General features: G+C 56.2%; 1 protein-coding gene across 5 annotated transcripts; it reads right to left on the bottom strand.

Annotated features, from left to right (window-relative positions):
* Positions 1-923: 923 nt before the first annotated feature.
* On the bottom strand, positions 924-22,478 carry GPRC5B (G protein-coupled receptor class C group 5 member B). 5 transcript variants are annotated; one of them, XM_066275954.1, is made up of 4 exons: positions 22,325-22,478; positions 11,215-12,228; positions 3,708-3,820; positions 924-2,427 (listed from the first exon to the last, which is right to left on the bottom strand). In XM_066275954.1, exons 2-4 carry the CDS (start codon positions 12,218-12,220, stop codon positions 2,383-2,385), a joined length of 1,164 nt encoding a protein of 387 aa, XP_066132051.1. In that variant the 5' UTR covers positions 12,221-12,228; positions 22,325-22,478; the 3' UTR covers positions 924-2,382. The 5 variants fall into 5 exon arrangements, with proteins under 5 accessions (XP_066132051.1, XP_066132052.1, XP_066132049.1 ...); XM_066275955.1 differs by lacking the exon at positions 22,325-22,478 and adding an exon at positions 22,045-22,064; XM_066275952.1 differs by lacking the exon at positions 22,325-22,478 and adding an exon at positions 21,865-21,975.
* Between the last annotated feature and the right edge of the window lie 2,591 nt (positions 22,479-25,069).

Below are 25,069 nucleotides of genomic sequence, written 5' to 3'. Positions count from 1 at the left end.
CATTGCATTTTGCATTTGAACTTGTTCCATGGGGGCAGTTGGCTGCCACAGTCTCTTGGCAAAGATGTCTCTCTGTCCCCTTCAGGTGACAGCCTTGGAAAAATATCAGTTCTCCGCACTCCCCCCTCACTCCCCATCTCCGCTGCCCACCCGCCCGTGGGAGGGCGGTCAGCCCACTTTCCCTCCTAGAGCCAGAACACAACCAGTCCCAGAGTGCCAGAACGCATCCGAGTTTAAAGAGAAAAGAAGGAAGAACAGGTCTCACTAAGCAAGGCTCCCCGTGGCTCGAAACTGGGTCCACTTCCGTGGCGGTCACACGTTACCTCCGTCATGGCCACTTACGCCGAGCTCACCTCACGTGCCGGGGCCACCGAGAACTTAGAAAGCGGCCGGGTGAACGACTCCCCCTCTGCGAGGGGGCTCTGGCCGACGGAGTCCCAGGCGGGGTCAGGGGGCTCCGAAGGACTCCAGGGGTCGGGGGTGAGCGACCATTTCCTGGCACAAGAATGTGCCGCGCAGCTGATTTTCACCGGCCTGGACGCAGGTGTTCAAAGATTTTTTTTTTTTTTTTTGTATTTTGAGGATTCTGGGTCTGCATGCAGCCACCCCACCCTGGGCCCTAACTTCTGTCCCTGCCTCCCCAGGTTCTCGGTCCTCAGAGGACGGGAATCCGCTGCTCTAGAAGCAAGCGCATGCTCGGGGCAGGGCAGGCAGCAGGAGACCAGGGCGGGGCGGTGTCCTCCCGGCATGCTCCCCCTTCCCCATGCGCGGTGACAAGGAATGCACTAGCCGGGGATGGAGACCCCAGAGGAGGGACACACGGGGCTGGCTGGACTGGCCTTGGTCACCCCCGGGCTCTGCCAGGCTGGGCGGGCGGGAGGGGGAGGGGCGGGGCTGGACAGGACACAGGAGAGACTAGGGCCTCAGGAAAAACCAGGTTTATTAAAACACACTCAGCTCAGATACATTAGCTTATGAAGAGGTCGGTTCCCCCTCAACAAACACTAACCTTTTCCATTTTCCTTAAAAGGTTAAAGGCTTATGGGTTGTTTTACAGAGAAAAAAAAATAAAAAAGCAATATCACGATTAGAGTGTATGCAAAAGGCTCCAACCTCCTGTATACATTCCGGTGGTCAGGGTAAGACTCTTTCGAATCGTTAGTGGTTATGCTGGCCAAACAGTGCAGAAAGCTGGCGCTTCGATGGCCGACTTGTCTGAAATGCCAAGGAACCAAGGAATGACTTGCTGAGGACAAATGGAAACCATGACAGACAGCGACGGGCTCTCAAGAGCCAGACCCCTTTTCGTGGATGTGCAGAAAACCATTTCCAAAACGGACCCCACTCACTCCAAAAGCAGCAAGAAAGCCCCGAAGGCTCCACCCCAGCCTGGAACTCCCACTATCTCCACGGAAACCCTGCAGAACTCACTGCAGACAAGGCGGCCCCTGGGACACCCCGCCACGGGCACCGTCTGGGAAAATCGGCTCTGGCCCCGGCCTCCAAGCTGGTGGTCCCGTGTTAGCCTCTGGGGGGGAGGGGTGAAACCGGGGGAGGGTCCGGAGGAGCACTAGGAAGTACCGGGGGAGGAAGAGACAGTCACGCTAAGGAGATGCGGCTGCCCCCAGCCAGAGCGTGGCTATGGCAACGCCAGGGAAGCCAGCGACTTGCTTTCCTGCCATGGACGCTGGTTCAGAGGCCGCCGGAAGGAACAGTGGCTGGTCACCGCTCTCTAAACAGGACGGTCACTTCACCTCCCGGACAGGTCTCCTCTCTCTGACACACTATGGAGAGCTCACCCCACGTGTCGACTGGGCCTCTTCTTGGAATCACACCCACCACCTCCTGAACTGCTCCCGGCCGACTCCCTTGAAATATGCAGGCCCCCCTCCGTTCCTCCTCAAAGCGACAGCTGTCCCCAAGAGGCCACCAGGGGTCGAGGAGGGGCGATGCTCTGGGGACCTCCACAGGCCACCCACACCCGCCTGGCCCACCGGCTGTGAACTGGGTTCTGCTCTACCCTCTGAGGACAGTCTTCCTGGCCACGTGTCCAAGTGAGCCTAATACTATCTGCAATTAGCTTTGATTTAGTTTGCAAGGCTTGAGGTTGGTTTGGTATGTGTGTCTCTGTGTGTGTGTATGAGTGTGTGTATGTGTGTGTGTGTGTGAGAGAGAGAGAGAGCGCGCGTGTGGCAGGGAGGGCAGTTGGTGTTAGCTTTTCAGTTCAGCAGTGTTCACATTTACACAAAATCCCCTTGTCTAGGATTTCCGACTCTCCTGGCTGTGAGGCGGCCTTGTTTAGCTACTGTTACTGATCCTCCCTCAAGAGAGACACAGCCGGGGGGAAAGAATGGGTCAGAGTTCCCGGGAACTTTAAGTCCTTCACCAGAGGTGTCTTCCAGTGTAACTTGGTGGAGCGGTTGGGATCTGGAAACAAGGATAACACACTAAGAACTCCGTGCTGGGCAAGGTCAACGTCACCGCGGGAGCACCGTGCACCAGGAGTCAGTACCCGGGTTTCCCAGCAGGCGCGGGCGTTCCTGAGACAGGCGGCAGCCGCTGCCAGTCTGTGTGCTCGGTTCTGGGGAGGGCCACCTCCCTTCCTCTGGGACCACGCTCCCCGGAAGAGCGTGTCTCCCTACCCAGACACCCACTTCACGTGCTAAGGCCAAGGTGCTTCTGTGCCTTGAAGGGACCAGCAGGGCTGACCAGTGACCCAGGGGGCCACTTTCTCACCTGATCAATTGTAACGCATGGGTGGATGCCGTGACTTAGGCTTTTCCAGGCACCCAACAGTGAAACAGTCCCACGGAGGGCGTGGGGGCTGCAGAATGCAAATCGGCGAGCCTTGTTTTGGAGGCTGTCCCACACCCATGCAGACCACTGCCTAGCACAGCCCTCACAAGGCCGGGGGAATCCCAGTGCCCTCTGGAGATCAAAGACCGTCCCTGACTTACTCAGAAACAAAAGACGCTCAGGTGGAGTCACGGACTTGGCACATAACAGAAAGAATGGAAAAATCCAGTTCACGCATGTAAACTGGCTCATGTGTTGTTCAGAAAAAGCATGGAGCTGTGCTTGGAAATTAAATGTGGGGATGGGAGGACATCTTCAGATTGGTGGAGAAGCAAAAAAAAAAAGAAAAATGTTCACACAGGCAAAACAAAAAGTGACTATTCTGCTGAAGGTCTGTTTGGCATCAGCAGCAAACCTGCTTTTCTGTTCACAGGAGAGAAATGATAATTACCTGAATTCCTCAAGACAATTCTTAAGCAATGAGGGAGTGGGTGGGACAACCTGGTACCCACCTGGGGCACAGAGATAGAAGGAAGACTTTATTAAAAAAATAATTCAGCCAGGACTTGATCATTCTGGGCTTTTCCTAAAGGTCGCCTCCTAGGGAGAGAGGGGTCCTGTGTAATGAGACCAGAGAGTTCAGAGGGTACAAGAGCCCCAAGAAAGAGGGGCTTTTTCAAAGGAATAGAGACAGGTGGCACACTGAGTCCAGGGAGGTCTTCTGTGTGGGGGTCAAGGGGGGGGGAGAAAAATGGAAGGTCTGCATGCATCCTAGCTACAGGGTGTCCATCTGAACCCGGTCTCAGCTGGCCGGCCGGCAGCCTCTGCAGAGAGTGACCCTGTCGAAGCTGCCCCCCCCCCCCCACAGGCTGCTTTGGGCTTCTGCCAAAATGTCACCGCTTGATACTTACAGTCCCACCATTGAGCACCACGGCCATCTCAGTGGGCTGATACACGTTGCTTCTAAACGGGGCGCTGGGTCTGTTTCCCAAACTGCCATTGCGAAATCCTGCTGTCCGGAGAGCTGGAGTCGGGGTGGGGGTGGGGTGGGGGGAGAAAGCAACACAAAACCAGAGAGAGAGAGAGAGAGAGAGAGAGAGAGAACTTTGTTTTCGTCCCCTGCATCAACACCAGGCTTTGGGCACACATTCCCCCTTCCCCCGCCCCTTTGTCACAAGCCTGATTCCAAACAAAAGTCACAAAGGGGCTTTGTTCTCTGGCTCTCTTGGAGCCGAACCCATCTCAGTGCGGCTGAGAGGTTGGTAGAATCCCGGCTGTGGGCTGCTGAAGGTGGACAGGGAGGAGCCTCCCCTCCCCCCTCCCCCCTGAGCCCCTGCAGGTCCCAGGTGGCAAGCCCCTCTGCATCCGCTCAGAGAAGTCTGACAGGCGACCCCCTCACTACAGAACGCCACCCGTGTTAAGTTCAACGTCACACCACTCAGCACCGTTCACTGTTTCTGGATACACACAGAAGCAGGAGAGAACAGGGACATCAAGGCACACGGCAGTGGTCATCTTCCGGGAGAGGAGAAGAGCACAGAGGGCCACCAACCAGACAGGGAGGGTCATTTCTAAGTAAGAAAAACCACCCACAAAGATTTGAAGGCAAGACAGAAAAACACGGAGGCACTTTTTAACTTATGAAAGGTGGATAAGTGGAATTTCTTATTCCCTGTGTACTTTTAAAGATCCCCCCTTCTTTTTTTTTTAATAAAGAAAAACCTAATTCCACAAAAAGACAGGGAGAAAGCTTAACTGCATGTTGCTAAGTGAAAGTCTCTGAAAGGTACTGACTGTAGGATTCCAGCTACAATATTCTGGAAGAGGCGAAGCCAGAGAGCAACAAATTTTGTGATTAATAGGGTTTCGGGGATGGTGATGAATTGTTGGCATTTTTAGGCACTGAAACTATTCTGTATGTTAACTATAATGATTGATTACTTGACATTATGCATTTGTTTAAACCCACAGAACTGTGCAAACAGAGTGACCTCTAAAATATAAATTATGGACTTTAGTTAATAATAATGTGTCAATATTGTTTCACTAACTGCAACACTAATGTAGCAACTGCAAGTTGGTAACAACAGGGAAACCAGGGGAGGGCTGGTGGGAACTCCCTGTATTTCCTGTACTCAATTGTTCTGCAAACCTAAAACTACTCTAAAAAAACAGTCTATTAAAAAACAGTGGAGCCCTGGCTGGGTAGCTCAGTTGCTTAGATCAGTGGTCCCCAACCTTTTTTGGGCCACGGACCGGTTTAATGTCAGAAAATATTTTCACGGACCGGCCTTTAGGGTGGGACGGATAAATGTATCACGTGACCGAGACAAGCGTCAAGAGTGTGTCTTAGACGGATGTAACAGAGGGAATCTGGTCATTCTTTTAAAAATAAAACATCGTTCAGACTTAAATATAAATAAAACGGAAATAATGTAACATTTATTCTTTCTCTGTAGACCAGTACCAAATGGCCCATGGACCGGTACCGGTCCGCGGCCCGGGGGTTGGGGACCACTGGCTTAGATGCCTGGTCAACAGAACAGCAACTCGATGTCTCTCTCTCTCTCTTTCTCTCTCTCAAAATCAATAAATTTTTAGAAATAGTAGTGGAGAAAGTAGGAGTGCTATTTGAAAAGTCAGAACAAAAGCCCATCTCAAATGTGTGATGGCATCTTCATTATCTTCACATTTGCTGCAGGCTCTGCTAAGAACAGCTTCTCCTCAAAGTCTTCCCCGAAGGGAGTTATCTTTCCGACTAAAAGATGGCAAGAGAGCTTGGGATTTCTGCAAATTCCTTGAGGCAGGGACCAAAATCATCTTGGTAATATAGTTAATCTTCATAGAGTGCCAACCAGGAGCCAGCACTGAGAAAAAAAAAATTAACTCATTTAATTTTTTTAAAAATTAAAAAAAAATGTTTTTTAAAACTTTATTCATTTTTAGAGAGGAGCGAGAGAGAGAGAGAAGGGGGAGGAGCAGGAAGCATCAACTCCCACAGGTGCCTTGACCAGGCGACCTCAGTGTTCCAGGTCAATGCTTGCTCCACTGCGCCACCCCAGGTCAGGCCCTCATTTAATTTTTATAGCACAACAGGTAGTTTTATTACTTTCACTTTACATGGAGCACAGAGAGATTAAGTCACTTGCCCAAGGTCACACAGCTGGGAAGTGGCAGAATTCACCCTAGAATTCAATTAGAGCATCCGTGTTCCTCACTGTCCCGCTGTTTATATTGGCTTTAAATACTATGTTTTTAACCACCACACTTAGGAACTCAGAAGCAACCTGAACGTCAGTGACATGGGGGCAGGTCCGCACAGACTGGACCAAAGGAGCAGAACGCAGCTCCAGGCCACACTCAGGACCACCTCCTGTGCTTCAGCAGCTCCGAGCCTGTCACGGCGCCCTGCGCAGCTGCTGAGCAAGCGGACACCTTCCCGGGGGAGGAGAGAAGGGGGCGCAGGGGACAGAGGGACCGTCCACGGATGGGTTCTTACCAGTCTCAATTCCTAGCCTAGACCTGCCCGGAGAGAAGGCAGGCCGGACAGCACAGCTTTCCTCCTAACGCCGAGACTCAGCGCCCGTCGCTGTGTGTGTGTGGGGGGGTAGGGTCTGGTGCCAACAGAGTCTCGCTCTGCGGCCCAGCTGTGGGGTGCCTTGACCCCGGATCCCTCTCTGCAGTGGCTGCTCATGCTTCTCCTCTGGTCAACACCCCTGCCGCATTCAAGGTCCTGAGTGTTGGCTACCGCGGCCTTCTCCCCAAGCCTCCCAGTGGGCTGGCCAATCAGGGCGCTGTTATCTCCCTGGCCATGCTGATTGGTTTGTGGGAGGGCCGTCACATCCAATCAGAGCTAACCCTGAGATTTTTGCTCCTCTTTTCTGGGAAATGTCCTCCTTTTCTTCTGGGACTTTCTGCAAACCCAGAGCTGTGGGCTGTCACAATGCTCACCAAGTTCAGAGATGGACACGGACCAAATCTTGTCACCTCGAGCTTCCTGGCTCTCACCATTCCTGAAGCTTGTCCCCAGTACATTTATTGTTGTTGCTTTTTTTTTTTTTTTTTTTTTTTTTGCTTAACGCTGGTTCAAATCAGATTTTTATGACCTGCAACTTCAAGAATCCCAGCTAACACCCTGCTCTGACCTGAGTCACTTCTGAAAGGCAAGCAAGGCTCATCCGTAAGAGGGTCCCCCCCCCCATGCATCAAAGATCAGAGGTTGAATGCCAGCCTTCCCCTCTTTAGAGTCTGCATGTGAGGCTAGATGGGCCCTGGCCCCAAGCCCACTCAGGGCCTGCCACTGGCAAGGGGAAGAGTTTCAGCTGCCCTTGGCCCTGATGATATCGGATCGCAGCCCAAACCCCCTCCCAGAAGAGAGGACGCTTCTCTCCTGCGCCTTCAAAAGGTAAACACTTACTGCGCCTTGTTAACACGCCCCCAGATGTTATCGGAGGTGCTACATCCTTCAGAATATTTTAATCTTTTTACTCACATACCTCATGCCTGGCTGATACTTATGAATAAACAGCAGGCTGGCGAGGTTGTATATATCAAGGTCTAGCTGGGATGGGGGAGGTCGCTGGGGTGTGGCTTCCAGCTTGTCAAGAGTCAGGGCCCACGTGCAAGGGAAGAGAGCCCGAAAGTCTAGCTGGTTAAGATGCAAGGGAGACAGGGCCACAGTAGCTCCCGGGTCAGGCTCTCTGTGGGGCTTGGTTCCCTAAAATATAAGCTGGCTGAGGTCAGCACCACAGGTGACAGCCGCTGTTCTCGGTGTGGCCGGCGAGGGTGCCCAGGCGTTCCCCCACTGGCAGGGCACGGGTGTCCAGAACACAGGCAGTGCCCGGCTAGGCTGCCCGCTCAGCCTCCCTGGACGCTCTCGAGGGCACTGGCCCTGCCCGGAGCCCGCTCTGCCTGGTCCCGTGGACATTTCAGTGGGTACACATTTGGGATGATGCAAAACAGGGCTATCAAAAAACTGTCCGATAACATTCAAGGTAGGTGAAGACGTGAGGAAACGGGACTGTGATGCAAGGATTTAAGAGGGTCAGTAAGTTGCCCCCACCGTCCTGGGGGGCTGCCTGGCAGGATAGATCAAGATTTAAAGGTACAGATTCTTTAGGGACCTTTAGGTGCCGTCTAAGAACTTTTATTTAGTTTTTGCAAGGAGTTCGTTGATTACGGGCACAGAGATGAATGGATAAGAATGTCGACTGCAACAAACTGACGGCTGTCAGATGGGAGGGGGGCTGGGGGCAGGGGGCTGGGTGAAAGGTGAAGGCATTAAGAAGCACACATTGGTGGTCACAGAGTAGCCATGGGGATGTGAAGGGCAGCACAGGGAAATCAGTCAACAACACTGTAATAATGACGTATGGTGACAGGTCAGTACTAGGCTTTGTGAAGTACATAAACGTCTAACCCCTGAGTTACACATCGGAAACTAATATACTGCTCACAAAAATGAGACGAGACTTCGAAACGAACATGAAGCAATAAAATATCCCTTCCTCTTTGTGATCAGAATTACGGGATATTTCAAAATGAATGTGCAGTGATAAAATAGCCCTTAATTTTTGTGAGCACAATTTTGTATAATATTGAATGTCAACTGCAAATAAAAAGAATTTAAAAAATGCAAAAAAAAAAAAAACCCAACTAATAAATGTCCACTGCAGCCTGACGTTATACAGAGAACCAGAAACAAGGGGCCTGTGTGCGGGTCGAAGATCAGAACACTGAGCCCGACAGAGGCTGCGTATCCTGAAGAGACGGACGCGGCAGCCCTGCGGCCACCGTCCTGGACAGAAGCACAGCACACGGCACAGCACCAGGAGTTCCCACCTGCTCACATCTGAGTCACGTGGAGGGCTTCAAACTTTCCTACACCCGAGGAGACTAGCTGAGAACGGAGGGGGAGGCACCGGTGATTTTTCAAAGCTGCTCAAGTGATCCTAATATGCAGTTAAGTTAAAAATGGCTCTGTGGGATTGGGGTGTGTGTGTGTGTGTGTGTGTGTGTGTGTCTAGGGGGGGAGGGCCATGTGTACGCACTCATCTAGAGGAGTCTGGCAAGATGGGAGCAACCACTCAGCACCAGCTGCCTTGGGGCAAGACTATTTTAACCCATTTTTATTATTTCTACTTGCTGAACCTTCTACATGATTCCTATGGATCTTTTGTCATCGGAAAAAAAAACACAACAAAGCTATTTTTTGTTTTGGAAAATAAAGTGGTACTGAAAGACAAGTCACTAGCTTCGGTATGCATCAGGGTGTGAATCAGAAGGGGGTGGAGGCACCTGAGGTAGCCTCCCCGCCACCTCCACCCCCAGCCGAGGCAGCCCTGGCCGGTACCAACCTGGGTCGTGGTCCCCCTGGACCCTCTGCATTTTGTGTGGATACGATGTATCGGTTGCATTTTCCAGGACAGGGTGTGTGTAATGTGGGTCAGAACACCCACTCTCCCCCTCCCCGCTCTGCTGTGCACTTATCAGTGCTGCGTAGAACAGGTGGCCTCCGTTTCCTGCTCTGTAGTCTGGGACTGATAATCTCTGTCTTCTCGAGGCACAGAGTGTCCCTGACACATCGAGTTGCTGAGGGACAGCAACATGCTTTGAGGAGAGTAATTCCGTGGCAGAGCGGTCAAGCGTGTGCTCTCTGGGATCAGCCCGCCGGGGGTCCCACCCTGGCTATACTTTAGTTTCTTATCTGCCAAATGGACCTCGCCAGGTTACTGGAGGCATTGAATGAGACCGACAACTAAAATGTTCAGAGTGGTACCCAGTCCACGATCAGCACACACTCAAGGTTAGCCATCCTCACTTGGGAAGACCTTAATACTTTAGTAGTTCTCACGAGGAAACTGGATCACCACGTTCTTAACTTTCTGGGTGTAACTGGGAGTTTGAGAACTCGACATAATGACAGACCAATTCCCCCAGTGAGTGGACAGAAATTTTCATCCGATTCAGGTAATCCCATCACCACTGAGGTCCCAGATGAAGAGGGGGGCCCCGTTCCAGGAGGAGCCCAGTCAGAGGTGGTGACCCCGGGACACCAGGACCTGGCCAGGCTCTTAGCCTCTGCTCTCCATCACGTCCCCAGCAGGGCCCTCTAGGCACTCAGAGATGATCCCCATCTTGACCTCCCAAGTCACCCACTTGCACCTGGTCCTGGGCTCTGTGTTCAGGAGAACTCACCTGTGATGCACACCCAACATGCCAGGTACCGTGGCAACAAGCCCCTCGGTACCGCACACTCAGCATGTCACCTCTCACAACAGCTCCGCGGGATACACTGGTTTTGTTTTTTTTTTGCAGATGAGAAAACTGGCTTAGTGAGGGAACTTACTCAAAGCCACACATCTCAACCCAGACCTCTGACTTGAGGGTTCAAATCCATACACTCTTGGTGCCAGCGGTAGAGGAAGGGGCACAAACATCACGCCTCCGCGTCTCACACACGGGCTGCACATGCAAACGCTTCTGAGGGAGTCAGGCGATGACCCTTCCCATGCGCCAGCGGCCGGCCAGTCAGGGGAAGGCCAGGGACAGAGGGAATGTGGCGAACAGAAAGTGGACCTCCATTTAAAGGGGCAGCTGCAAGGCCAGGAGGGGAAGAGGTCGCGCCTCCCAGCCGGCTCCCAACTGCGGCTCCCACCCGGGAGAGGAGGCCGGGCGCGGCCAGACCCGGCTTCTCAAAAGAAGCCAGAAACCTGGGTCTTTATAGTCAACTAGTTGGCAATTTATAGAAAATAGTCTAAATAAAATAAAAATCCATGTCTGCCCCCGTTTCCACACACGGATCCCCACACGTGTGGGCTCTGATGTCCCAAGGCTGACCCCTGGGTCCCCTGTCCCCACGGGGGTGGGGGGAGAGAGAGAGAGAGGGAGGAGGCCCTGTGAGGACGGAGGGAGAGGGAGGGAGGGAGAGAGAGAGAGAGAGAGAGGGAGGAGGCCCTGTGAGGACGGAGGGAGAGGGAGGGAGGGAGGGAGAGAGAGAGAGAGAGAGAGAGGGAGAGAGAGAGAGAGAGAGAGAGAGGGAGAGAGAGAGAGAGAGAGAGAGAGGGAGGGAGGAGGCCCTGTGAGGATGGAGGGAGAGGGAGGGAGGGAGAGAGAGAGAGAGAGAGAGAGAGAGAGAGGAGGCCCTGTGAGGACGGAGGGAGAGGGAGGGAGGGAGAGAGAGAGAGAGAGAGAGAGAGAGGGAGGAGGCCCTGTGAGGACGGAGGGAGAGGGAGGGAGGGAGAGAGAGAGAGAGAGAGAGAGGGAGGAGGCCCTGTGAGGACGGAGGGAGAGGGAGGGAGGGAGGGAGAGAGAGAGAGAGAGAGGGAGGGAGAGAGAGAGACAGAGAGAGAGGGAGGGAGGAGGCCCTGTGAGGACGGAGGGCCGGCACCTCGCCCGCCCGGCAGGCGGGCAGCTTACCTGCGTTGTGCTCGTCCATGGAGAAGGCCTTGTTCTCCATGTAGGTCCGGGGCAGCTGCACGTCCTCCTCAAAGGCCGTCTCGCGCATGCGCGGCTGGGACGTGTCGAAGTAGTTGGGCGCGGTCTCCTGCGGGGCGGGCAGGATGGTGCAGTGGATCTCGGGGATGGCGTGGAAGATGACGAAGACCCAGCCGCTGGCCACCAGGGCGATGGCCAGGGTGGGGTCGCCCCAGGCGTCCCCCTGCCGCAGCTCCGCGTTGCCGAAGAGGTACATGGTCATCCAGGCCACCCAGATGAGCGCGGAGAGGAAGGCGGTGGCCAGGAGGCACGCCCCGTTCTGCTTCCACTTCTTGAACTTGCCGCACAGCGTGCAGAGGGCCAGGCCCAGGGCGGCCAGCAGCAGGACCATGTCGTAGACCAGCGCCATGGCGAAGTCCATGGGCTCGTAGGCGCAGGCCGGCTTGGCGTCGCGCAGCACGGTCAGCACCAGCCACTCCACGGCGATGATGACTTGCACCAGCATCAGGCACAGCGCCGCGCCCACCAGCTGCCAGCCCGACGGGCTCTTGCCGTGCCGCACCAGCCGCCGCAGGCGCCAGGCCTGGCTCAGCAGGCAGGAGAAGCAGAGGGCGAAGAGGACGCCCCAGAGGAACCGGCGGACGGAGCAGATGGTCTCGTCCTCCCGGATGATGAAGGCGAAGGTCAGGCCGAAGAGGCCCAGTGTCCCCAGGAGGAAGAGGAAGTGGAGGCCCACGGGGTCCTTCTTCTCCTTGGCCTTGATGAAGGGCAGCCGCACCAGGAGGATGAGCATCAGGAGCAGCGTGATCAGGGCGCCCGCCCCCGCCACCGCCTCCACCACGATGCCCCAGATGGTGTCCAGGTCACACAGGGACACGTACTGAGGGAGGAGGTCCAGCCCGCAGCCCCGGGACGTGCTGGAGTTCTCGGAGGCCCCGGAGGCAACCACGGAGAGCAGGAGGAAGGCGAGCACCTGGCGGGATCTCATCTTTCTCTCTGATGCCGGAACGTTCCGGAACAGTCGGGAGGGAGGGAGGGGATGGGGAAGAGAGATCAGTTCACTGTAAGACACCCACTCTCCTGACTTCTTTTCCACCTCCTTCCAAGCCTGCTAGCCCCTCGTGGCGCCTCTGCACACCCAGGAAAAGGCCCACGTTGTCCAGCAGCACAGCCGGTCCTGGCAGTGGAGGGCCAGGTCCTTCTGCGTCCCACCGGCACCTCTGGCCAGGCCCCCTGAATGACCAGGAATCATCACCGCTAGTGTCTGGAGGAGAAGCAGAGAGGGAGACTCCCTCTCTCCGAATACCCTTTCGGGTTCTTTTGCTTTGAGGCCACATCTGACCCCTTCAAAAATAAGGGAATAAAGTGAAACTTTAAAGAGACACTCCATCTGAGGCTGTGCTGGGAGGAGCGTGCATCACCATTTTAATCCCTCCGAGCTAACGGCTAACACTGTTGGGATGACTCACCCCGGGCCACCAGTCCAACACATCCAGTCCCCGAGGAGGTCCGGACACTTGCCCAAGGTCACAGAACAGCTCCTAGGAGCCGCTCAGAATTTCAAAGGGGGCACCCTGGACCCAACATGAACTCTCTTTCTGAGTGAGGGTTCCACCGTGAGTCCTCACACATCTCATCCCCCTCCGAGACTTCCCAAAGACCCACGCAAGCCCCTCTCTCCCAGGGACGCCCACAGGATGTTCCTCGGTGCACTGTCCAGCCCCCACGCACGCTGGCGTCCACACAGCTGCTACGGCCACGGCCTTGACCCACCTCTCACAGCCCTCCTGGCTCCCTCTGCTCGCTCCGGTGCTCTCCTGACCCCGAGCACGGAAAACGGCTCCTCCCTCCGCTGGTCTGGGCTCCACCGTCATCCACTCAGACCCGGGCCAAGGTCACCCGCCCACTCCTCCCTATCAGAGCCTCTTCTGTCTTCCTTAGTCTAATCACGTCTGTCATCTGTGCGCCCGTTAACTCTGTTTCTCTCGTCCTCCCTTCCTGTCTTGCTCCACGGCCAGCGGTCTTGTTCATCAGCACAGACAGGGTTTCTGAACATTGAAACTAGTGGCCCTTAACACCTGGTCACTGACTGCTGCCAGACCGTCCTGAGCAGTGTTAGGGTGTCTACCAGCATCACTGGCCTCCACCCCGCTAGACGCCCACAGCAACCCACCTCCCCCAGTGGTGACGCCCCACAAGATCTTTAGGCCCTGCCAAATGTCTCTCGTGGGGGGCGGGGTGAAATCATGGATGAGAACCGCTGGTGCCGACTCAAGCCCTGGCCCGAAGTAGACTCTTAGGAGAAACCTGGAGTCACCAGGACCCCCCCTCTACCCCCTACCACCGCTCCTTGCTGCCGAGGGGAACCCGGCCTCCGGGAAGCCGTGATCTGGACAGCCCTTCTCCGTTCCCGTTTTCTAGGAGCCATCAGCCCAACTCACCGCCTTAGCCCCACCCACAAGTGCACAGCCAGCCCCGGGGCCTCTCCAGTGGGTCCCTGGGGGTTCGCTAAGTAAATGCAGTATCGACCACCTTCTCTCTGATCCTTTGCAGGATCCTGTGAACAGCTCCGATCCTGCCCTGGCCAGGAGACCATCGACTGGGATAAATTATTGATGCCACCATCCAGGAAGGAGCCTTGGGCGGCCGGGACGGGCACCTTTGCCTGTAAGAGGAGAGAAGGCAGGGGAGCCAGGGAGGGCTCCTGGCAAGAGATGCCTCTTCTCACACGGCATCCCGACTCCAGCACGCCAGGGGTGGGGACGCCTCCGAGACACCAGGAATCTGGCCCAGTGTCCGGTCACTAACTGGTGGCCCTGCCACGTCGGTCACCGGAGCGTCCCCTCAGCTACCCGTGTACTTATTTACTGAACTGACTCTTTAAATGAGTTCTTGAAACAAACCCATTTGAAAGAGAACACCACCGTGAGATTCTCGGCTCTGGACATGTTAAATTGCTGATGGACACGACTACCGTGGCACACCCCGTGGGATACCCCCGAATATCCCTTCTGGAAAAACACTGTCCTGGCCGGAGCTGCTGCTCGCCAGGTGCTCTGAGCATGCTGGGAATGAAAGACGTCAGAACTTGGGTGGGTTGGAAACAAATGCCATCTGCTCCCTGACACTGCGATGGGCGTCCTCCAGACGTCCCCTCCACGGTGAACGTGACTGAGACTTCTCAGCGGTGACAACAGGACAATCCACGCAGCCTCTCACGGTCCCGGGGCAGCCAGACTCACCACCAGCGTGGCCGGGAGGAGAAGGGGGAGGAATGTGCTTCTGGAGTCTTGACCCCCAACCCCTCTCCCCACTGACCCACCCTCCCCCGGCCAGTGGTCTCCAACCGGGGTTGATTTGGACCCTAGGGAACGTTTAAGGCCATGTCTAGGGACAGTTTTGGTTTTTACAGCTGGGATGGCGGGTGCGACTGGCATCTGATGGGCAGAGGCCAGGGATGCTGCGTGGCATCGTACAAGGCACGAGAAACTCCGGTCTCCTTCCCCCACCTCGACAAAGGATGATCTGGCCCCAAATATCAGCAGCTCCGCAGTCGAGCAAGTCTGAGGCCGCGTGCGGGGTCCGAGTTGACGGGGACGATGCCACGTGACCAGCAAGGCCTCTGAGCTGCCGGCCCGCAGCTCACGGCCCTTCCATGCCCTTCCATGCGAGAACACGGCCTTCCTTAGATGCCTCCCCTCACTCTCTGAAGGGTCTCTGCTCTTTCCGGGCCTGGCTGCAGATCGGGACTCGGTTTCCCAGCTCCCTTCCCCTCCCTTCCGAACTCACCAAGGAAACCAGCGCGGATAATGGGAAACCAAGATGGCAACCGCAAGTCTGAACCCGGTCCTGGCAGTGGCCCCGCCCCCGAGCTCCCACTCCTGTCACTCACGATCAGCGGTCACACCCCTGACCTCTGCTTTCATCCCCACGGGTGGTGGGTACCCTTTCTTCCCAGGACAGCTGTTGTCCAGCATCCATTTCTCCTATTTCTGAAAAGAGCTCCTGATTTCTCTTTAGACAGTCACCTCCAGCCCTAGATCCAAGCACCTGACCCAGGCCTGGCCCACCAGGACACATTCGTCCTACCCTTGGCCACACTGATTGCTTCCTAGAAAGGCAGAGAACCCCACAAGACAATCATGAGGGCCAGCCTTAAGCCATTTGCTAGAATGAACTGGAAAGAGGTCTTCGAAGCTCAAAGGAGCTAAGCCCAGAGCTGGAGAGGGCCTGCTGGCCACCAGAGGAAGAAAGCCTGTCCTCGAGAGGACAGCTGACCTCAAGGAAACGGCCGAGTGATAGAACAGGGTCCTAATGCGGTGCATTGAACGGTTGGCATTTGCTGTCCTAGCAGCCAATGAACTTCCCTTTGATGGATTAATCCAGTTCGAGCTGGGTTTGTGGTACTTGCCAACAGAGAAGTTCTACTATTCCCCCAACATCATGGGACTCCTTTCTTCCAGAAAACCCTCCATACCCCAAATCTAGGCAGCCAAGGGTGTTCGTAGGGTCCAGCTGCCTCAGTTGGGTCTCGATTATCATTACTAGGGATGCCCACGAGGCCACAGCCACCCCACTCGATAGTACCACGTCCAGGGTAGTCAGGAGGAGGGCTAAGTTCAGAATGACCCTACGGAGTTCTCTATTCCTGCCTGCGGGACCGCGGCAGTAACTGTGGACTCACCCATCCTTACTACGCTCCAGGCGTTCTTCCGTGTCACCTGCTGACATGTTTACAGTCTGCACCAGGACACTATGAAGCGAGGGCTGTTCCTGTCTCCGTGTTACAGGAAAGGCAACACGGAGGTCAGTTGGCCTGTCCAAGTTCACACAGCGAGGAAGCCGAGGAGCCAAGAGACGCACAATGCTATTATTGTTGCACGCTCTGACCACAGACCGGGGCTGTAGAAACGTCACCTGGTGAGCCCTTTCTGGGCCAGTCTATCCACATTCATTCCTCCTCACCCCTCACGGCTCCGTGCCAGCTCTTTTGATCTGTGTCTTTGTCGCTGTGCCACCATTTTTCAATTATTTTCCTTCAGTCCTGTTTTTGGTGTGTCACCCCATCCCAAGGCCCTTGTCTGTCTTGTTTTGCACACATTTCTCAGCGCCTAGCACCGGGCACTGAGAGCTCACGACCCAGTTGCTGAATGAATGAACAGCTAAATGTGGTCCCCGGCTCTCATGCCACCAGCAGGGCCGGTGTTCTCATAGAGGACGAGACTGAGGGTCTGAGAGGTCTGAATCAAACTCTCACCCTTGGATGGGCTACGGCAGCAGCGTCACCCAGGACCCGGTCAGAGAGCAGACTCTCGGGGATGGGCTCCAGCACCCTTTCCACGAGCCCCGAGGGTGTACAGATGTGGAGGTACACCGAGGTTGGAAAAGCTCGGACACACGTAACAGAGGTACGGGGAAGCCCGCCCGAGACCGGGCAGGCGGTGTCTCCTGTCAGGAAAGCCCAGCTTGCTGCCCTGGCCACCTGGGGCCCCCCCACCACGGCAGGGTGAGCGGCCCTCCAGGAGCCCCAAACTGAACAAGACAGATGAGAGGCTCTGAGGCAGCCACCAGGGAAGGCGGACTGGGATACGATGAATAGATAACAGCTGACCTGGGGGATGGAGCACGCAGCTCGTCAAAAGGAAAAACGAATAACGTGAATGAACGTGCCAGACTCAGCTCACATACTAATTACTAATTGCTTTTGCTGCTAGCCCGGCTCCCAGAAATGTGACTCATTCAGATGCTCTTAAATACACTGCCTCTCTCTCTCTCTCTCTCACACACACACACACACTCACACAAGGACTCACACTCTCTCTCCCTGAAGAGAGGCCAGAAGCGGCCGGCGGGCAGTGGAGAAGCACACTCCACATCGCCGAGACCTGGGGCCCGCAGAGGTTGGAGAGAATGCAGGCAGGCGTCCCTGTGACGGGACGCTGGATGCTGCCCCCTGCACGAGGGCCACAGGCCGGGCTGGACCCCTCGCCCTTCTCTTCACCAAGCACCCAGCGCCCTGGGCAGCTGATTTAACCTTTCGTGCCTCAGTTTCCTCATCTGCAGAATGGGGGTGCTAATAGCAGCCATCAAGTAGGGCTGTTGTTGGGATGAAAATAATTAACAATCGGGGTTTAAGACAGTAGTTAACACAGAGTAAGCTCTTACATAAAGTGTCTGTTCAATAAATAGAAAAGACTGGCAGGTGCTCCCTGGTCTGACGTTGGGAACTTTTCTGGCTGTTTCCTCAGGAAGGCCGGTGGCCACTGAGAGGCAGCCGGAGGTGGGGCTCGCCCAGGTGTGTGTCCACCTGCCCCATCGCACACCACGCAGAGGTCCCTGAGGTGGTGCGACCGGCGATGCCTTTGGGAATACTCTGCCCCGGGAACCCCCAAAACTCTCCTGAGTGGGAACCTCACTGTGAAGGTGAAGACCGTGAGTACCCGAGCCCAGCCCGCGTGCCCTGACAGTGGGTGTTTCTGGTTAGGAGTCAGGGCCTGGGCACCCAGAGGCAAGACACAGGCCATTCTCTGGGAAGCAACTTCCCCTCCTTCCGGCCCCCACCTGTGACCCGAGATGCAAGTTCTACAACTCTGCTGCTTGGAAAGCCTTACTCAGGCCGCTACCAGCGGGGCTCCCAGGAGGCCGCTCACCCTGCTCAGCTCACCCTGCTCAGAGCATCAGAGGCACCTGACACCCACATTCTCCAAAGATGGGGGGAGGCACGGAACGTGGGAAGAAAAGGAACAAGCAGCAGGGGGCGAGGGCGGGGCTCAGGGGCGAGGGCGGGGCTCAGGTTCCGTGCTCCTGGACGAGCTGGCACAGAATGAACATTCCCATCAGTCTCCTCGGGAGCAGGAGGGAAGCCAGACAGAGGTGTGACAGGGAGCATCACTGCATCTCTCTGACCCTTGTCTCTGTCTGGAAAAGGCAGATAACCACAGGGCTGCCTTCAAAGGGCTGGTGTGACAGAGGCAGGTGAAGTACCCAGCACGGTGCCTGGCACACAGGGTCTAGAGCAGGGGTCCCCAAACTATGGCCCTCGGGCCGCATGCGGCCCCCTGAGGCCATTTATCCAGCCCCCACCGCACTTTCAGAAGGGGCACCTCTTTCATTGGTGGTCAGTGAGAGGAGCATAGTTCCCATTGAAATACTGGTCAGTTTGTTGATTTAAATTTACTTGTTCTTTATTTTAAATATTGTATTTGTTCCCGTTTTGTTTTTTTACTTTAAAATAAGATATGTGCAGTGTGCATAGGGATTTGTTCATAGTTTTTTTTATAGTCTGGCCCTCCAACGGTCTGAGGGACAATGAACTGGCCCCCTGTGTAAAGAGTTTGGGGACACATGGTCTAGAGGGTTCCTGCTTATTAAAAAGACAATCCTGGTTCCCACAGTCCTGCTTGGCCTGAGGCTTACTGGAATTTACGGGCCATGTTGGGGCTAGAACCCATTTCTCCCAAATCCTGACCTCAAGGCCTTTCTACAGCACCCCTGGTTTGGCACCTGTAGTTTGACACTCCCCCACCCCCCGGTGCCTGGCAGGACCCAGGAGGGGCTGCAGAGCCCGCTTCCCAGCACCCCAGCCTGACACTCTGCCCCAGCCCACTCCCCCGAAGAGCTGCTGGTGAGCTTCCTGCTTGGGCCGGAGGAAACTGTTACAAGGTTTCCTGACACGAAGCTCTTTCCACAATCTCTCCCTCGGTTATCTTTCCAAGCGACACTAGTATTTTATCATCTTCCTTTCCCAACACTGCCCAGACCACCAAAGTCTGTTTGGGGACCTCGAATTTAATCACCTCAAAGGTCAGTAAATAAGGTTGCCGGAACAGGAGCCCTTTGCACATGAATATGCAAAGCAGCTCTGATCTTGTAAATAAAAGCAATCATTTAAATGCAAAGTGCATCCTTGGCTGCTCCGTTGGGCTGGATGGTTCCTCTTGGGCTGTAATTCTGAGGAGAAAATGGGACGAAGAACCCCTAGGAAGCTCTGGGTGGAAGTGTTTACGAGGCCCCGTGGGCTCTGGGTGGGGGTTGCTTGGGGGAGGGCAAGAACTGTTTAAAAGTGAGGCGTGGATTTTAAATCTTGAGCCACTCCTTGAGTGCATGGACAGGGCTGACCAGGCCCATCGCGGTCCCTCCAACAGCCCAGCAAGCTGCACAAGGATCCTAGGGGGCCCCCCGCACCCCACGATCTCCAGAGGCAGAATGGAGGAGAAGCTGCTTTCTGTGTCCTTGTGGAGGTTGGAAGAGCTTTTAAAAACCAGATCCCATGACTCCCCACTCAAAACTCCCTAAGGGAGGGGGGGTCACTGGCCCAAGGAGAATAAAACCCAAAGTCCTTTCTGTGGCCCACAAGACCCAGGTCTGCACGATCCAGCTCTTCCACCCCCGGCCACATACATACATCCCAGGAGCTGCAGCCGCAACGGCCTTTGTTCAGTCCTTCTAACTTCATTCCCATCTCTAAGCCGTTGCATTTGCAGGGTTTTCTCCCCAAGATCTCCCCGTGCGCGCTGGGGGGTGGGGTGGGGGGCATCTTGCAGGAGGGGGCCTCCCCTAAAACGTCACTCCCAGAACAGTCTCCCCTTGTACATAACAAACCCTGACCCCTCTAACAGCGCCCTACTTAGTTTTCCTGGTAGCCTTTACACGAATCGGAAGGAAGTTACGGTCTTACTCTATACTGACTCGTTCAGTGTTTCCTCGCCCACCTCCCTGCTGGGGTCACAACCCCCCTGGGGTCACCCCTTCCCCCCGGGTCTCCCCCCCCCCAGTCCGGCGGCTGGCACACTTACTGGCATAACAAACGAATAAACGAAGATGTTGAGTTGCTCTTTCTAACAAGACCACCTGTCTTGCTGGCTGTGCCTCAAATGGCAACTCCTTCCCGCTTCCATCTTCTTCCCTTCCCAACTAAGCTGTCCCCCTCTTTTCCCCGACTTACAGCAGGGAACAGATAGGACACGTTCACACCGGTCTCAAAACAGAACCGGCCGGGTGGAGGGTTCCCAGACCGCAGACGCCAATTTGCATCCTATTTACATTCATTTGCATGCAGTTCAACTCAAGTCCGAATCCTCCGACAGCCCGCCCCCACCCCCACCCCCACCCCGAGGAAAATTTCTCTAAATCCAGTCAGTCTCTCTGGTTGAATTTCCGGGCTGAAGTCTCCCTCACTAACTTCGTTAAGGCTTTCGAAGAGCCCCCCAGTCCCTCCCGGGCTCTGCTCAGGTGCCCCCGGGCCCCCCCACTTCAACCTGGCGTAGTGGGGCAGCCAAGGTGGCGCGTGTGCCGGGGCCCCAGCCTGGACACCGCTGCCCGCCACTCCTCAGGGGCCTGTGTTGGAGCTTGTAGGAGCCGCCCCCTTAGCAAAGGGGGGGGGGGGCAGTGTGTGTATGTGTGTGTGTGTGTGTGTGAGTGAGTGTGTGTGAGTGTGTGTGTGAGTGAGTGTGTGTGAGTGTGTGTGTGAGTGTGTGTGAGTGTGTGTGTAAGTGTGTGTGTGTGTGAGAGTGTGTGAGTGTGTGTGTGTGAGTGTGTGTGTGAGTGTGAGTGTGTGAGAGTGTATGTGTGTGTGAGTGTGTGTGAGTGTGTGTGAGTGTGTGTGAGTGTATGAGTGTGTGTGTGTGTGTGAGTGTGTGTATGTGTGTGTGTGTGTGAGAGTGTGAGAGTGTATGTGTGTGTGAGTGTGTGAGTGTGAGTGAGTGTGTGTGTGTGTGAGTGGGTTGCCGAGGCCTGCGCGCGTGTGTCTGAGCCGGGCTGGGGGTGCACCGTGAGTTGCGCTGGGGCGCTCCTCTGCCGCAAGGTCGGTGCCCCCCCCCCAGGCCCCGCCCGGGCCGAGGCGAGTGCGGGAGGCGGGGATCCCGGGATGGGCGCCCGTGTCCCTCACGGAGAGGGACGCGGCACCGGGCTCGTCCTCATCCCCAGCCCGGCCGGTACAGAAACGCCGACCTCCCGCCATTGTGTGCGGCCGCCCCTCCTGGGTCCCCCAGCCCGGCCGCTTGTCCGCAGTGTCCCCTCCCCGTCCGGCAGTGCGCAGCCACCGCCGGCCTCCAGCGGGGCCCCCAACCCCTGCGGCAGGTGCGGCAGCCCCCCCCCAAAGCCCGGCCCCTGTGCCCCCCAGCTCCGTCTGCCAGATCCGCGGTCAGCCCCCCCCCCCCCGCCCCCACGTACCTGCCGGCGACTCAGCCCGCGGGACGGGTCGCTCGGGCATGCTGGACACTACTGCTCGCTGCCCTCTGCCTGTGCTCGCCCCCACTCTCCTCGGAGACTCGGAGCGCCACCTGGTCCTGGGACACAGCGCCCCCTCCCACCCGGACGTCCCCAGCTTCCGCTCCTGCCCGCCCTGCTCCGAGATGCCCCGCACTCGGCTCCCCCATCTTCCCCAACAGACCAGCCCCTTGGGGGGGATTAGAAAAGCACTAGAAGTAGTAGCCCCCCCCCCGCCCAGTGGTCCCAAGTCTACGTGAGAAAAGTTTCTGGAGTCTCCGCAGCGCCCTCCGCCCCAGCAGCATGGCTGGCACTCACCGCGCCCCGCGGCCCCGCAGCGCCGACGCTCCCGGTGACCCTCCGCCCGAGTCACATTTCTGCGGCGCGGCCGCGGCCCTCCCCCGCGCGCGCCCGGTCAGGCCTTACCGCATCGCCCTAGCGAACCGCCACTGCGCCAGGCGCCCCCAGGCCCGGCCCGCGCAGCTGCAGCGGCCGCCGCCCCGCCCCTCCGGCGGGTCCCGCCCCCGGAGCCTCGGAGGCCGAGTCTCTGCCGCCGCCTGGCTAACCTCTGCGCACCGAACCCCAACCTCCGCCGGTAACGCGCACCCAGCGGCGCAAGCTTCTCGGTCCTTGGCCGCAGCACTGAGGTCACCCTCTCTCTGACCCCAAATTCAGGGACACTTCCCCCCATGTCCACGGTGTGTCATAAGCACTCAAGACGCGCCGAACGCGTCTCCAGGTTGATCCAGTTACAGGAACATGCACACACACACGGAGGGACAGTCCCACAAGTGTCCCGGTGTGGGGAGGGCCTTTTAACACCCCCCCACCCCCGCAGGGCACTCTCCAACATGGGTTCCTAAACAGCAGCTTCCCCACAACATACCAGCACCAGATCCAGGACGCAGAGATTACGCGGCGCGCGTTCCGGAGTCACCATCGCCCCGGTATACCACCGGGCACCCCGCGCGGCTTCGCCTCTTCCACGCAAGTCAGAATGCGGCCCTTTCCGCCTCGGCGCACTCCTCGTCCCCCTCGCCACCTCCCCACGTGTCCTTGTGTCTTTGCGCACACTGGATCAACACCCGCGTCCTTGGCCACCAAGCACATTCTTACGTCCACATGGTGCACCCCTCTTGTAGGTCCAAACGCAGGATCCCCAACACCAACACCGTACACATCACTCCCGTACACACATGCCCCCCACTGTCTCGGGGCGCGCGAGGGGAGGGGCGCACACCCCGAGGTCCTGGTTCACCATCTTTGCGCTTCGCAAACGCTCTGCGCACAGCCGGGACCGGCGCCCTCCCTGCGGCGGCGGCAGGAAGGATCCTGGCAGGCTCGCGCTTCGGCAGAATGTACCTTGACTCCTCGCTCACCGTGCCCTCTGAGGCGGCATTGCTTTGACCGTGCCTGGGAGGCTGCCCTCCACGCGTTGCTCTCACCGGGCTGGTTCCTAGGTGACCCGCAGACCAGACTCTTCAGGGTTCCTCTAAACACCCCCAGAACTTGAGTACCACTCAACTCCAGTTATTCAGAGTGAGAACCTCTCACCCCAACCCATCCAGGCCCTACAAGACACGAGGGGGGATAACCCCAGCTCCCCACCGCCCTGCGGTTGGGGTGGGGCGTGGGGAGGCAGGAAGGCGGCAGAATGACACTGCATTCTGGGGGGAGTTGCCTTCACGGATCTTTGGGGACAACGGACCTTTCTGTCCTCATCCCTTCCCTCAGTCAGGTCGCGAACCTGCCCCCAGCCAGTTCGGTTTTCTGCTGGTCAGGCCAGGTACGCATCCCCTCGAATACCTTTAATTATTTTTTAAGGAAAAATGAAAGGAAAGGGCGGAATGATTACTTCGTTTGATTTGCCGACGTGCGCTCTGCGCCTAGAACAGTGCCTGGCACACAGTAGGCGATCATTAAGTATTTGCAGGCTGCGGAATTGGAAAGTGGACGGCCACTCCCCCCTGGCGGTACCTCGTGGAACTGCCGCCGAAATCCTTTCCCTCCAGTATAAAGGTGAGATGAGGGACCGGGGTGGGGGGGTTCACCTTCTAAGCTTCAGTTTCCTCATAGCAATAGGGAGATCATTCTAGTAGTTCAAGCCTGTGGGGGCTGTGCTGAAGATGAAACGCGGATTAATACATGTGAAGTGCTTCACACACATGTATTTCCACGGCAAGTGATAAGCCCTTTACTGTGACGTGATTAATATTCTAGTTGTGGTTATATTCCCTTTCCTGGCTTATTTTTTTACAGAGGGCCCCTGACTGTGATGACCAGTGGAGGGTGATATGTGAAGAGGGAAACAGAGGAAAGGTATTGAGTGACACGGGCATCGCCCCCCGCGGAAGGTCAAGGAGCCATGGCTAATCATTACCATCGTCATCCTCACCAGCATTGTCATCATCACTGTGTAGTGCTTGCTGTGTGGCAGGCACAACTCGGTTTTCTCTTTTATTAAAAAAAATTTTTTTTAAGACTTTATTTCTTAATCATTTTAGAGAGGAGAGAGAGAAAGAAGGGAGGGAGGAGCAGGAAGCATTAACTCCATATGTGCCTTGACCAGGCAAGCCCGGGGTTTCAAACCTGTGACCTCAGGGTTCGAGGTCAATGCTTTATCCACTGCGCCATCACAGGTCAGACCAGGTTTTTGCTCCTTTAAAGTACAGTATTTAATCCTCCCAGCAATGCTCTCGGCCAGATACCATTATTCAGCCCAGGTTACAGATGGAAATGCTGAGGCTAAGAGGGATTCATGACTGGCCCACGATCAAACAATTGACAGAGTTGTGATCCAAACCAAGCTGTTTCTCCCAGCCGCTAGCTAAACCAGGTGTCCCTTGTTGCAAGGTCACACATCGTCAAGTGTGAGCCTCCTGTCCTTGGAGGGCTCTTTCGGTCTCCAGCCCTGGGGAGAACAGCTCTAGGAGGTACCCGGAGCCATGCCAGGCTCTCAGATGCTCCATCCACTTTGGGGGAGTGAAAAATGGAGGTTCCTGGTTCTACGCCTCACCTGAACATAGAGATGGCACAGCCCACGGCTTCCCACTGGTGAATGTCGTGGTGTGTCATAGAGATGGCACGGCCCACGGCTTCCCACTGGTGAATGTCGTGGTGTGTCATAGAGATGGCACGGCCCACGGCTTCCCACTGGTGAATGTCGTGGTGTGTCATAGAGATGGCACGGCCCACGGCTTCCCACTGGTGAATGTCGTGGTGTGTCATAGAGAAGGCACGGCCCACGGCTTCCCACTGGTGAATGTCGTGGTGTGTCATAGAGATGGCACGGCCCACGGCTTCCCACTGGTGAATGTCGTGGTGTGTCATAGAGAAGGCACGGCCCACGGCTTCCCACTGGTGAATGTCGTGGTGTGTCATAGAGAAGGCACGGCCCACGGCTTCCCACTGGTGAATGTCGTGGTGTGTCATAGAGATGGCACGGCCCACGGCTTCCCACTGGTGAATGTCGTGGTGTGTCATCAGGTGTCTGTCTAGCTGTTTGTTGAGTTCCGTCTCCCCAGCTAGACTGCATCTCAGCGCTAAGGACTCTCTGCAGTAATTGGAAGTGTTCCATCTGAATGATGTCTGGTACGCGAGCCACTAGCTACAGGTCACGGTTGAGCACTTT

This window comes from Saccopteryx bilineata, chromosome 4 (genome assembly GCF_036850765.1).
Source record: "Saccopteryx bilineata isolate mSacBil1 chromosome 4, mSacBil1_pri_phased_curated, whole genome shotgun sequence".
Taxonomy (NCBI): Eukaryota; Metazoa; Chordata; class Mammalia; order Chiroptera; family Emballonuridae; genus Saccopteryx; species Saccopteryx bilineata.
This window is presented reverse-complemented; position numbering and strand designations above follow the sequence as displayed.